The sequence below is a fragment of the Ornithorhynchus anatinus genome, chromosome 2 (assembly GCF_004115215.2).
Source record: "Ornithorhynchus anatinus isolate Pmale09 chromosome 2, mOrnAna1.pri.v4, whole genome shotgun sequence".
NCBI classification, from domain to species: domain Eukaryota; kingdom Metazoa; phylum Chordata; class Mammalia; order Monotremata; family Ornithorhynchidae; genus Ornithorhynchus; species Ornithorhynchus anatinus.
In genome coordinates, this window is record NC_041729.1 from 26,698,077 (window position 1) to 26,711,817 (window position 13,741).

The window sequence follows — 13,741 nt, forward strand, 5'->3', positions numbered from 1 at the left end:
CGGAGGAGGGGGGGGGTGTGAGGGGGTCGTCACGCGTTCAAGGGTCACCAACAGCCATCTTCGAGCAAGGGGGATCGAGGCGAGAGGACAATTGTAAATAAACTGCTTCGGCTGCGGGGGAGACGGGGACGGTGGCTGAGAGGAGCCAAAAGAATCCGTCCCCGGCCGGGCAGGCGACAACCGTTAGGCAAGAGCGCGCCTGCGGATTCCGCCCCTCCCTTCCCCGCCATGCGCGCGCGCGCGCGCGCGCCCCCTTTCTCCCGCTCAACAACGACGGCGGCCTGGCGCGCGTGCGCGCGGAATAACGGCCGCTGGCGAGGGGGGGAGGGGGGGGGGGCCCGCCTCGTCCCTGTGTGCCCACCACCTGCGCCATCGCCGGCCAATCAGCGGCCGCCTCGAGGGTCTCGCGCTAACGGCGCCTCCGACAGCTGCGCGGCCCCCCTCCCCCCCCCTCTCCCCCCCCCCCCCCGCGTTCCTCCTTCCCTGCCCCCTCCCCCCCCCCCCGACTCGCGCGCCCGCGCTCGCGCCCGCCCGAGACGCCGTGTGTGTGTCCTCGCGCCCCCCTCCCGCCCCGCGCGCAGTGTGTGCTCCGCTCCCCCCCCCCCCGCCGCCGCCGCCGCCCCATCCTCCTCCTCCTCCTCCTCCCATCCCTCCCGCCCTCCTCCCTCCGCTCCCCCTCCCCCCACCTCCTCCTCCCGCCCCGGGGTGAGCGCGAGCCGCCTCCCTCCCTCCCTCCGCCATGGATCCCGGCAACTGGAGCAGCTTCATCTTCCAGGTAACAATCCCCCCTCCCCCCCCCGCCCCCCCCCCCGCGCCGCACCATCCCCCCCTCGGGTTCCCCCCCCCCCACCCCTTTTCCTCCTCCCCCCCCTTCCCCTCCCCCTCCCTTCCGTTCCATATCTCCCCCCCCCTCCCGCGCGCCCGGTGCGCGCGCAGCGGCCCCCCTCCCCCCCACCTCCCCGCGCGCGCGCGAGGCGCAGGGCCGGAGCGCGCGCGGCGGGCGTCGAGGCTTCTCCCTCGCGCCTCCCCCTCGGCCCTCCCCTCCCCCCCCCCCCCCCCCCCCCCGCCACCCCGGGGATTTGCGGAGCGGCGGCGGCGTCCCGAGCACCCAGCTCTCCGCCCCGCTTTCCTGCCCCTCGGCCCCGCCCCCCTCCCCAATCTGCCGCCCCAGCCCCCCCCCCCCAAAGGGATTCCCCCCCCCCGCCCCGGGGGGCGTTGCTTCTCTTCATCCACTTAACCCTTTTTGAGGGAGCGGGGGGAAACCGGTCCCCGGGCCTCAGTTTCCCCGAGGGCACCCTCAGTACGGGGGAGGCAGCGCGAGGTGTTGTGATGAGTCTTTCTATTGGGGTGTAAAGTGGGGGGGCCCTTCCCCCCGCCCCTCCCACCTTCCCTCCGTCCCCCCCTCCCTGGACACCTCTGCCCCCAGTCGGGACCGGCCTTCCTTCGGACGGGAGCCCGTCGCTCCCTTTTTTCCCAGTCTGGAAGCAGTTGACCGTCCACCCGCCCACCCGAGGATGCGCTTTTCCACCACCCTTCGAGGGGACTGAAGGACTCTTCCCCCCCGTCCCCCGTCCCCCGAGAGAGGAGCTCCCCCGGATCCGCCCCCGCTTGTCATATTTTTTTTTTTTGGAATTTTTTCTAAATACCAGATCTCCGAGGAGATCGGGATACTTCGAGGCGATGTTGTACTTTGTCCCCCCGATAGGAGTCTTCGCCCCCAGTCCTCCGCTTCTCCCCTACACTGGTGGTAGGGGGCTAGGTCCCATCTTCCCTCCCGTCTTCTTGGAACAGGTCACCCATTGCTACGGGTCTAATGGGCTCTTCTCCCCACCTCAGGGACACCCCCAGAACCCCCTGCAGGTCGGGGCTGAGCTTCAGTCCCGGTTCTTCGCGTCCCAAGGCTGCAACCAGAGTCCATTCCAGGTGAGTGGCCGGGCCGGGAGCCCCGGCCGAGGGGACGGGATCGGGAGATTCCTCCCGGGAATCCGGCAGGCGGGGGAGACGCACACACAACCCCCTACACCCTCCCGCGACCCGCCCCGTCAGGCCACCCCTGTCCTGTCTTTCCTCGCCAGGCCACCCCGGCCCCCCCGCCGGCCCCCCAGCCGCCGTCGGCCGAGCCCCTCCAGGTCGACCTGCTCCCCGTGCTCGCCGCGGCCCAGGAGTCGGCCGCCGCCGCCGCCGCGGCCGCAGCCGCCGCCGCCGCCGCCGCTCCCCCCTCGGCCGCCGCCGCGGCCTCCACGGTGGACACAGCGGCCTTGAAGCAGCCCCCGGCACCCCCTCCTCCGCCGCCCACGGCCACAGCCCCGGCTTCCGAGGCGGCCCCTCCGGCCTCCGCCGCCACGGTCGCCGCCGCCACGGCGGCCGCCGCCCCGACCTCCGCCGCTGCTGTCGCCCCCGTGGCCGCCACCTTGGAAAAGAAGTCCAAGAGCAAGGGGCCGTACATCTGCGCTCTGTGTGCCAAGGAGTTCAAGAACGGCTATAACCTGCGGCGGCACGAGGCCATCCACACGGGGGCCAAGGCGGGGCGGGCCGCCCCCGGCGCCATGAAGATGCCCACCATGGTGCCCCTGAGCCTGCTGAGCGTGTCGGCGGCACTGGGCGGGGCGGGCGGGGGCGGAGGGGACGGGGGAGCAGGAGGCGGCGGGGCCGGGGTGGGCGGAGGGGGCGTGGTGACCACCACGGCCTCCGGGAAGCGGATCCGGAAGAACCACGCGTGCGAGATGTGCGGGAAGGCCTTCCGCGACGTCTACCACCTGAACCGGCACAAGCTGTCGCACTCGGACGAGAAGCCGTACCAGTGCCCCGTCTGCCAGCAGCGCTTCAAGCGCAAGGACCGCATGAGCTACCACGTGCGCTCACATGACGGGGCCGTACACAAGCCCTACAACTGCTCCCACTGTGGCAAGAGCTTCTCCCGGTGTGCACGGGGGCCGTACACACGAGGGGAGGGACGGGGGGGAGGGACGGTCGGACGGACGGACGGCCTCGGCGGGGAGGCCCTTGGCCTAAGTGGAGGGATTCGCCAGAGGGGGTCGGGGCGGAGGGGTTGGCTGGGATCCAGGGAGCAGGACCTCAGCCGGAGGATGGCCCGGGCGTGGAAGAAACCGGTCGCCGCAAGTGCGGCGGGGAGGGGGCGTGCCTTGCATGGTGGGAGGGGCTCCTTTGGGCTTCTAGGGAGAGCGCGACTGTTGGCGAGAAGAAATCCTGGCGTCACTTGGGGGGCGTAGGAGTCTGGCAGGGTGACCGGTTAGGAGGGATGGAATCTCCCTCCACCAAAGGGCCAAAACCCTCACTGACCTCCCTGCCACATTCCCCCAGGCCGGACCACCTCAACAGCCACGTCAGACAGGTGCACTCCACAGAGCGGCCTTTCAAGTGCGAGGTATGAGCCTCCCGCCCTGTACCCACAGTGAACTCCCCTCAATTCTTCTCCTCCTAATTCCAGTTTCCTCCTGTTTCATTCTATCCGCCCCAGACTTTCCAAACGACTCCTTATTCCCTTGCCTCTTCCCTGCTTCCCTCTCCTCTGCCAATTTGAAACCCTCAGGTCAGACACATCCCTTTTCCCTCGGGGCCCTGATCCCTGTAAACTCCTTAGGACTCGTTGCCTGCGCCTCTGAGCCTCCCCTGACTCCTTCTGTGCCCCTTTCCCCCTCCCACCCCCCACAGACGTGCGAGGCAGCGTTTGCTACAAAGGACCGGCTGCGGGCGCACACGGTGCGGCATGAGGAAAAAGTGCCCTGCCACGTGTGTGGCAAGATGCTGAGTGCAGCCTACATCTCCGACCACATGAAGGTGCACAGCCAAGGACCCCACCACGTCTGCGAGCTCTGCAACAAAGGTACGGGCTGGGAGGGGTCGGGGGAAAGCCCAGCTACATACAGGAGCCTCGGCACGTGCGCGGATTCCGCGGGACAGATATACACCGGAGCAAACCCAGCCAGGAGCCGGGAGGGAGGAGGGCCGGGGGGGCGGGAGGGGACCCTGCTATTGTGGAGGAGCAGAGAGGGAAAAACGGTGCAGCTGCTTCTGGAGAAAGACAAACAGAGCAGCCCGCTAGAAGACCGGAGGCCACCGGGATCTGGAAAGCGGGGGTCTGGTTGGGAAGGGAGTTGGTGCCTGGGACACAGCCAATTCGGGAAGAGACTTACAAGCTTCCCGTGCAAAGCCAGTTCCCTGCGGGGTAGAAGACGTAGCCGGTTCTGGGGAAAGATCCACTCGGGAGAGCAAGAGCAAACGGTCGGTGTAACTGGTTATTATTAATAGTGACGATAATGATGTTCGTTAAGCGCTTACTCTGTGCCACACACCGTTCTAAGCACTGGGGTAGATACATGCTAATCAGGTTGGACACAGTCCCTGTCCTACGTGGGGCGCAGGCTCTTTACCCCTATTTGACAGATGAGGTCACTGGGGCACAGAGAAGTCAAGTGACTTGCCCAAGGTCACACAGCAAACGTGGCAGAGCCGGGATTAGAACCCAGGTCCTTCCGACTCCCAGTCCCATGCTCTATCCATTAAGCCACGCTGCGAAGCCATGCTGCTTCTAGTTCTGGGGCTAGGAAGGAGGTGTCTTTTATTTGGGGGGGGGGGGGGGCTGTCAGGGGGAGAGGGACGCTGACCTCAGAGAACTAGCCCTCCAGGGGATGGCACCAACCAGACCTCACAGGCTTGGAGAGGCGGGGCGGGGGACACTGAGGCCTGTAAAATAAGCTCTTGCGCGTTGGCTGGAGAATAGAGTCGTTACCTGGGAAAGAACGCGGCCAGTGAGTAGATTTAGATCCCTGAGCGTCAACCCATCGATGAATGGGATTTATTGCGCGCTTACTGTGGGCCGAGCACTGGACTGAGCGCTTGGGAGAGGACCATCCAACAGAGTACTTGGGAACCGGGGAACCCGGCCCCCGCAGAGTGTCTGGGGGAGGGTGGGGGACACAGCCGTCTCTGGGGAGGGATCCGTATGGGGAAGGGGGAATCCAGTCTCCCGCTGCCCCCGGAGAGAGGCCTGCCAGTTGACTAGGAGATGGCCCGTGGGGTCTTGGGGCGAGAGGGACAGATGCACTTGGGGGGACCCGAAGGCCACGGCCACCCCCTGGGAAGGGAATCACCACAAGTAGAACAGCTGCCCCCCGACCCACACCCCGCCCCATGCGCCCACCGCCGGGTGGCTGCGAATCAGGCCCTTAGGGCCCCGGGGTGTGGAAGACCCAACCGTCTCTGGGAAGGGAGTCCCTAGCCAAGGAGAACGCCCCCGTCTCCGGGGTCTCCGCCTGGCTGACCCCCGTCCCTGTCCCCGTCCCGGTCCACCCACCCCCCCCCCCGTAGGCTTCACCACGGCGGCGTACCTGCGCGTCCACGCGGTGAAGGACCACGGGTGCCCGGCCCCCCGGCCCGACCGGCTTCTCTGCAAGCTCTGCAGTGTGCACTGCAAGACCCCTACCCAGCTGGCTGGCCACATGCAGACCCACCTCGGGGGGACCGCACCCCCTGCCCCCGGAGACGCCCCCCAGCCACAGCCGCCTCCGCCACAGCCCACCTGCTGAGGGGACCCCCTGCACCCACCAGGCAAGGCACGGTGCACGGCTGGTGGGGCATGGGGCGGGGGGAGAGTGGAAGGGGATCCGAGGAGACCCTGGGGGCAGCGCTAGGAGGCCCAGGAACGTAGGGCAGCAGGGACCGTCCCGGGATCAGGGAGGGCTCCGGACAGCGGTCGGAACGTCTCCGTGGAAAGGGACGACCGAAGAGAAAGACCCGAAAAAAACCGAGGCCCCCGAGCCTCGGGGAAGGGAGCAGGAAATGTGCAACGGCTGTGTCCCAGGGGAGGGAGTGGCAGAGGAGAAGCTGGCTCTTGCCTCCCAGGTGGAAGGGGGAAGAGGACGTGAAGGGAAAGGGAGGTCACGACCAGCGGGCCCTGACCCGTCTCCTTCTCCCCGCAGGTACCGGTGAGGTCTGTCCTATGGCGGCGGCGGCGGCGGCGGCGGCATCGGCTCCCGCCACGGCTGTGGGCTCCCTTTCTGGGGCCGAGGGTGTCCCCGTGAGCTCACAGCCACTCCCCTCCCAACCCTGGTGAGCCCCGGGGGAGGGGCGCTGAGGGAAGACCCCCCCCCTTCAGCCCCCCCCTCCTCCCCTCCCCCCTAAACTCCTCGCACTCCCTCCCCACCATAAATTGAGGAGCCGCCTGAAGGAAGGAGTGAAGACGACATGATTTCTTAGGGGAATTCATTAGATTTTAAATAATTGTTTCTCTACTCCCCCCTCCCATCCCAACCCCCTCCCCCCCACCACCCCAACCAACTATTCCCCTGATTGTTTCAGGGTCTCCCGGACTTTTGGCGGGGGTGGCAAGGGATCTACCAACTTCCCCAATCCCCTCCCTTTCCTGCCCTCCCCTCCTTTTTCCTCGTGCTGTCTGCTGCTCATCCCTGGGGAGTTGGTGCTGATTGGGGAAGGGCCGGGACACAGGAGGCCAGGGAAAGGAAGGAATGCCGGGCGGGCTCTGCCTTGGGAGAGGGGGGATATTTAAAGGGGGGGAGGGGGGGGGGCCGGCAGAGGAGCGGGGTTTTCGCAGCAGAGTTGGGCCGCGGTCCACGGCCTTGAATCTATCACCCTAGATCTTGCCGGACAGGGATCTGGAGGACGAGGGGCTGAGCCCTGAGTGGGGCAGCAAAGGAAGAGTGGAGGGAGAGGGGCTGGAACAGTCGGGCCTCGGAGCCCTGCGGGAAGGTGGAGGGGAGAGAGGAAGAGTGCGGGAGGAGCGGAGCCGGGCGGGCGCGGGGAGAGTCACCAGGGAGCCGAGAGACGCTCCCCAGGGGGGAATAAGGCAGCAGTGTTACCCCTTCCCCTCTCTCCCCTCCAATCTCTAGCGCTGTTCTTTTTCTTTTCACCTCATTTTCCGCCAGAGGAAAACGTGGCTCTGGCCACGACATCGTGTCCCTGTGTCCCCTGCATGTTCCCCCCACCCCCCCACCCCACCCCCTTTGTGGGCCCCATTACAATAAATTTTAAAGAAAAACATGAACGGGGGCTCGGTTGTGTCTTTTGCTCCCATTACCTTCCCCTTGCTGTGCGCGGACTCACCATACGCATACAAAGGCACCCGCACACCGTGTCCCCACCCACCCGGCCGCTGACTTCAGGTAAGTCCTCCCCCTCATTGCCTCTCCCGGTCTCCTCCCTCCCTGCGGGGGGGATAGGGGTTAGCGGGGTCAGGGGGGTCCGGTGCCTGTCGTCAGTCCCACTTAGTGGCACTTGAGAATACTAGACGCCCCTCCGGGACTGGAAGAGGGACAGATCAGCTGAAAACCACCCTGGGCAAACGGGCCCCCCACCCCCCTCTGGCTCCCAATCTTCTAAGCAGCTGGGAGATCGCTGCCCTAGAGAAGGCGATACTAGCTGGCCACCTGGAGAGAAAGAGAATCTCCACCTCCAAGAGCCCACCGTCTGCCTCCCTCCCTGGGCAGAGCCGGCGATCCCCTGCCCAATACCTCCGCCCTGAGCTCCGGAGACCACAACCAAGTGCCTGCAAACTCATCGAGCCGGAAGGGAGCCGGGGCCGAAAGGAAAGCCCAGTTCGGGTTTGGGTGGGAGGAAGAAAAAGCCGCAGTTTTCCCGGCCCCGTTTGTGCCCTCCCCGGCCCCTGACGCAACCCGCCAAACCCCAACCCCCTAAACACCGCCCCCCGCCCCAGCCCCACCGTCCCAGATCCCTCCGAATTTGGCCCTCAGCCTTTTCCGGCCCACTCTATCAAGCCAACCTTCAGATGAGCGACCCTCCTGTTTTCCTCCGGACTTACCCTGGTCCCCCAAGTCCCTCATTCCCTTCCCATTTCTGTTTCACTCCTTTTCCTGTATTTCTTTCTCCCCTTTACTGATCTCCTCGCTTCTTGGGGGACTTCTGGTTCCTGCGTCTTCAACACGGCCGGTGCCATCCCAATCCCAGCCCCTCAATTCGTTGCCTGGGTTGGGGTTATTTCTCCCCCTCTTGGTTCCCCCCACCCCCTTCCCCGGTCCTTCCCCCCAGACCCCTGGGCTCGGTGGGCGGCGGCTGGCGGAATATTGATGGGGCTGGTATCCTTCGATGGAGGTGGGGGGGAGGTCCGGGCCCGTTGCCACGGTAACAGAGCGCCCCGGTGCGCCTGGCTCACCGGGTCCAGGAGGGAGGGCTGTGAGAGGGGCGGGGGCGGCGTGAGCAGGGCGAGGGGAGGGGAGAGGAGGGGAGGGAAGGGGGGGGACCCGCTGCCTCACTAGCTCCAGGCTGCTGCAGTGGTGGTGGCGGCGGCAGGAGCGGCCCCCGAGGGCGCCGGCAAGAGGAGGAAAGGGAGGTGAGCGGGGGCTGGGCTGGGGGGCGAGGGGCAGGGGTGGAAGATGAAAGCGGGACAGAGGGGCAGGCCGGCCCCGGGGGAGAGGGCAGGAAGGTAAGGGGAAAATGGGGTGCGAGGGAATGAGGATGCGGGGAAGCCATGCACGGGAATGCGGAGTGCCTGGGTGGCCTGGGGAGGACCGTGATGGGGAAACAGGAGGCGGAGGCCTGGCGGGGCGGGGGGCACTGACCTGCGTGGAGGCCCGCTTGATCGGAGCTGGAGAATGAGAAAGCCAGGGGAAGATGGGCTGAGGGGGCAAAGGAGAGGCCGGGAAGACGGTGCCCAGCGAGGCAAGGGGCGGGGTGGGGGTGGAGGGAGAGAAATAGGAGGCTGCAGAACCCGAGGAGAGATCCCCGGCACAATCATTGGGGGTGGCGGGGGGGAGCTGGGAATTCCCCGAGTCCCGGGGGGTGGGGGGGGAGGAGGTCCCCACCCGCTCCACACGCAGCAAGAAATCCCCAGATGGAGCCCCGGCCCTGGAGGGATGGGGCCCCGGCCCTGGAGGGATGGGGCCGGAGGGTGGAGTGTGGTGTGTGTGTGTTGGGGGGGGAAGCAGGAGGGAGGACATGTTGAGGGAGGGAAAGTGGGGAGAGGAAAGGGGAGAGAAAAGTGCATTCAGGTGCCTATTTCCGGGCAGGTCGGTCGTGGGTGTTTCGTTGGGTCTTCAGCAATGTGTACCAGGTGTGAATCCGTCCATGTCACCTCCCTGAGTGTGCGTTCGGATTTCGGTAGGCGTCCTCTACAGCCCGAGTTTCAATAGGCGCCTCTGGATCCACTCGTCCCCGTCAGGGGCCGGAGGTGCCTGGGGAAAGGTGAGAGTTGGAAGTGAACTGGAGGCCAGCCTGCTTTCCCTTCCCTGGTCTCTGAGGAGTGATGCCTCCAGTCACCCTGTGACGGGGGCCCAGTGTAGCTCCTTCTTCTTTAGCGATTCCTACACTGGGAAATGCCAGCCAGGCAGCGAAGAGGCAGCTGGGAAGAGAGGGGACCCCCCCCCCCCAGCCAGCCTGGGAACTCCGCCAACACCCTCCCCCCTCTCACCTGGCTCCTCTCCCCGGGGGGACCAGAGAGCCCATCGTCCCCGTTGGAGCGTTCCACGCAGACGGCAGGGAAGGCCGGTTTTTCTCGCCCATCCCCAGGCAGGAAGGTGGAACTAGGCTTCTTCGAGAGCCTTGTAAGCTTGGGATTCAGCTGCTGTTCCGCCGTTCTCCCGTCCTGGGAGCCGGCTGCACCTCACCTCACATCCGAAGCCCGTTTCTCCCCTCCCACGGACCAGCCACATTTCAGGCCGTGATTTCGCCTCGCCTCTCCCGGCAGGTCGTCGAGTCTCATCGTTTCTCTCGGTCATTGGCTCTTCCCTCCCCCTCAGACCCAATTTTGTCATCTCTTTCCCAGGACTTCCGGCCGCGGCCCCCATCCCACCGTCTCAAGATGGCAGCCAGTGGCACAGAGGGCAAGGAAATGAAGGGGCACGAGGAGGAGGCCACGCCCCAGAAACCGGCGGCTGAACCGGTCACTCCTGCCCCGGGGACTGAGCCCGCAAAGAGCCCAGCTCAGGACGCAGCTGTCCCAGAGGCCAAGGGAGCTGGCCCGGACTCCACCGAGCCTTCGAGAACAGGCCCGGAAACCGGGCCGCCCCCAGGAGGGGACACGCAAATCCCGAAGACCCAGCCGAGGGCCAAGGACCCAGCCGAGAACTCGGGCACCACAAGCACGGACTCCAAACGCGACCCAGATTTGGGTCCGAGGCTGGAGAAAGCACCGGGAGAGGGCCCAGATCCCGCCCCGGAAAAAGGCGCAGACCTTAAACCGACACCAGAAGAAGGCCCGGCCCCTAAGCCCAGTCCAGGAGCGGGGTCGGCTCCCAGTCCAACGCCGGGAGCTGAGACGGGCGCAGGAGCGGGCCCGAGTGCCACGGCAGCCCCGGGGGCAGGCTCGAATGCCACGGCATCACCAGGAGCAGGCTCGGGTGCCCCAGCAGCAGGCCCGGGTGCCCCAGCAGTCCCAGGAGCCGACACGGGCGCGACAACGGCCCCAGGGGCCGACACAGCCGCCACGACAGCCCCAGGAGCCGAGGCCAAGACGGAGCCGCAGCCCGATCCCACGTCGGCCCCCCAGCTAGAACCCTGCATCCCAGCGGGACAGCCTGCCCCGCCGGCCCCAGAGTCCCTAACGGAGGACCGGGAGGAGAAACAAGAGAATGGGGCGGTTGTCCCGCTGCGGGCCGGCGGGGGGGATGAGGGGCCGGCCCCCCAGCCCCATTCCCCTCCTCCATCCAAGGGAGGCCCTGCCAACGGGGCTCCGCCTCGGGTGCAACAGCTGGTGGAGGAGGAGCGGGGTGGTAGGGGGCACAGCGGGGCCAGTGGGGGGCCAGGCTCCCCCCGGGGCAGCCTGAGTCGTCAACCAAGCTCCCTGCTGGGGGGGCCGGAGGTGGAAGGGGGTGAAGGCATCCCCAAGCCACGTGACTACATCATCATCGCTTTCCTGTCCTGCTTCTGCCCCACGTGGCCCATCAATATCGTTGCCTTCGTGTATGCAATCATGGTGAGAGAGCTTTGGGTCATCATGTGCCCCCCGCCCCCTCCCTCCCACCCCCGCACCCCAGATGGTCCTTTCTACGCCATCACACCTGCTAGGATTTCCCAGGGCCCTGATTATAGATAGCTTCCTGGGGCTTGTGTCCGCAACCTCAGCCCACCACTATCTTTAAAACAGATCCCGACCCACCACGTCCTGACAGACCCCAAGGGGCTAGGATTCAGATCCCTCATCCCCACTAAGCCCCGTTTTTCACCTGCTTTTCTCTCTCTCGGAACTTTTCCCCTTCTCTCTCGCCCTCCTCCCATCCTCTCTCCCTTTCCTTCTCTCTCTTTTCATCATTGCCTCTGCTCCAGGTCTCCCAGTCCCATCCCCACTCCCATACCCCTGCCTCTCAGAGGCTCCAGTTGCCCTATTCCTCTCGGGATTAAGTTGGGGGAGGTCAGAGGGAAGGGGAGGAAGTTGTGTGGGCTCCATCAGTCCCTCCCTTCCCTGCTGTCACTAACTGGTCCTCTCACCTTCTGTCCTTCCTTCTCTTTTCTCCCTTCGTTGGCCTCGATGACCCCTTGAACTCAATGGCAACTCCCTCACCTTGGGGACGGTGGCCACCTTGGCCTTGGCAACCATGACTCGGGACGACAACGGTCCTTTGGGCCTTGCTGACCGCAACGGGAACCGTCTCGACCACGGCGACCTGACCCTCGGGGTACGGTCGCTGACGGTGGCTCCCCGGCCCCTCAGTCCCGAAACAGCCTGCAGCAGGGCGACGTGGACGGCGCCCGACGGCTGGGCCGGGTGGCCAAGCTCCTGAGCATCGTGGCGCTGGTCGGCGGGGTCCTCATCATCATCGCCTCCTGCGCCATCAACTTCGGCCGTGAGTCTGGGGGACCCCGCAGCGTGAAGGGGGGAAGAAACGCGATGGGGGTGAGGTGGGGTTGGGGGGATCCACTGGGGTTAGATTGAAGGGGTGGCCCTAGAGGTAGGTCCTGAGCAGGGGAGGAGAGGAGGGTGGGCTGTTCTTCGGAGTTTGATGTCACTAACTTCCTCTGCACTCTCTGTCTCTCTCTCTCCTCTCTCTAACAGTGTTTAAGTGAGGGGGCCTTACCCAAGCCCCAAGACTTTTTTTTCCTGTCGGAGCTGCCAAGGGATCAGCCCTCCCCTAGGGGAAGCCCGGTCGGTGGGGCCCCTCACCCCCTGCTCCCACTGGGACCAAAGGAGCCAGAGCAGGGGCCATGTTTACAGCTTCTCCTGTCTTTCCTATCCTGCCCCTTTCTCCATGCCCCTCCACTTTCCTGACCTCACCTCTCCCCCTTTTCCTTTCTCTGCATTTCTCCCTTTCCTTCTCCCACCCTCTCTCCCTGCCTTATCCTTTCCCTCAGGGTCATTTTTTTCCTCCACTCCCATCTCTCCCCTCCTCCATTCATCTTCCTTCTTGTCTTCCCTCTCCATTCTCTTTTCTTCCCCTGACCTCACCTCCTCCATTTTTCCTCTCCCTTCCCTGCTCCTTCAATCTCTCCCTCCCATCTCCTTCTCTTCCCGCGCCCTGCATCCCCTCTCCACCCCCTTGTCCAACTTCTCTTCCATCCCTCCTTCCTCTCCGGCTCCCTCCCTCTTCCTCCACAGCCTTCCCGATCCCATCTTTTCCCTTTCTCCAACAAAGAATTCAGTAGTTAATTCAGCAAAAAAAAAAAAAAAAAAAGCACACTGGACTAGGGTCGCAGAGCAAGGAATACAACTTCAGGAAGATCCCTCTCCCCTTCTCCCTGCACGGGAGGGGAGGAGGGACTGATGAAGTCTCCCTCAGCTGGACAGCTCCCTAAGACAAGAACCTTTCTGCCTTTCCTTCTCCTACCCAGGGGGTTTTCCTTATTCCGACTGCTCTGAGGCTTCCAGGCAGAGAGAAGGGGCTGGTGATCCATCCAGCCCAGGAGAGGTTAGGGCCGCGGCAGGGTGGGTGGGCGCATGGGGAATATGCAAAAAAAAAAAATCCCCAATCTTTGACTGTTTCTTCTCTCGACAATTCCCTGGGAGGGGACCAGGGTCTTGTCTCTCCAATCCTCCTCTTTCCCTCTCGCCCCCAAGGCGTTCTTCACCCCCTAGAAAGCCGGGGCCTAGAGACAATTGCATCTGGGGGCATGTTGGGAGGGGAGGGAGGGTGGGCCTTATGTGCTGATGCCAGGGGAGGGGTGGGCCGGGGGTTTGCCCGTCGTGATGCCGACTCACGGGATTATGCATGGTGGGTCGGGAGGGTTTGATTTCTAAACCGGGGTGGGTGGATCGGGGGATAAAGAAGGGTGGAAAACCCGGGTAGCCCGCCCTGATTCCGCTCCCGACGCCCAGCCCATTAAGGGAACTTTTAAGAAGTTACGTCTTTATTTTGATGTTTATAGGGAGCGGGACGGTGGGTTGCGATATTTATCTGCTTTGTAAGAAAAGAACCAAAAAAAACCAAAAAAACCGGACCAAATCCTCAGCGGTGGAGTGGCGGAATCGGGACTGCGGCGTTAGGGGGAAGGAGTTCAATGATTTATTTTCTAAAGCAAAGAGAATGGGGGGCGGGGAGGGGTGTTTCTGCTGCACGAGGCGGGGAATGGGGATCTGGGGAGGGAGATATCTACCAGAGGCAGCAGAGTTGTTGTTTTTTTCCTAAAAAAAGTGTAAAAAAAACCCACCAAACTATATAAGCGGTCACCCTTTTTGTATGGCGGATATGCTGCATGGAAGCGAAGACCAATAAACACACTCTGCATGAGACTCCGCTGCCGCCTCCATCCTCTGTCCGTCTTTCTCCCTGGTGGGCTTTTCCTCCTGGCTGAGGGGGAAGGGGGGGGGCTTCATCTCTCC

The 13,741-nt window shown here is 64.5% G+C and overlaps 2 protein-coding genes across 5 annotated transcripts; both read left to right on the top strand.

Annotated features, from left to right (window-relative positions):
- The first annotated feature begins 688 nt into the window (after positions 1–688).
- On the top strand, positions 689–6,929 carry MAZ (MYC associated zinc finger protein). 3 transcript variants are annotated; one of them, XM_029058698.2, is made up of 6 exons: positions 689–775; positions 1,837–1,923; positions 2,076–2,920; positions 3,322–3,385; positions 3,673–3,844; positions 5,940–6,929. In XM_029058698.2, the coding sequence occupies exons 1-6, from the start codon at positions 740–742 to the stop codon at positions 6,071–6,073; spliced, it is 1,338 nt and encodes a 445-aa protein (XP_028914531.1). In that variant the 5' UTR covers positions 689–739; the 3' UTR covers positions 6,074–6,929. The 3 variants fall into 3 exon arrangements, with proteins under 3 accessions (XP_028914531.1, XP_028914529.1, XP_028914530.1); XM_029058696.2 differs by lacking the exons at positions 689–775; positions 5,940–6,929 and adding an exon at positions 5,329–5,601 and having other exon boundaries at positions 1,341–1,923; XM_029058697.2 differs by lacking the exon at positions 689–775 and having other exon boundaries at positions 1,342–1,923.
- Positions 6,930–8,222: 1,293 nt separating this feature from the next.
- PRRT2 (proline rich transmembrane protein 2) lies at positions 8,223–12,278 on the top strand. 2 transcript variants are annotated; one of them, XM_029058225.2, is made up of 4 exons: positions 8,223–8,323; positions 9,755–10,903; positions 11,639–11,771; positions 11,981–12,278. In XM_029058225.2, exons 2-4 carry the CDS (start codon positions 9,791–9,793, stop codon positions 11,989–11,991), a joined length of 1,257 nt encoding a protein of 418 aa, XP_028914058.1. In that variant the 5' UTR covers positions 8,223–8,323; positions 9,755–9,790; the 3' UTR covers positions 11,992–12,278. The 2 variants fall into 2 exon arrangements, with proteins under 2 accessions (XP_028914058.1, XP_028914059.1); XM_029058226.2 differs by lacking the exon at positions 8,223–8,323 and adding an exon at positions 8,383–8,416.
- Positions 12,279–13,741: the final 1,463 nt, after the last annotated feature.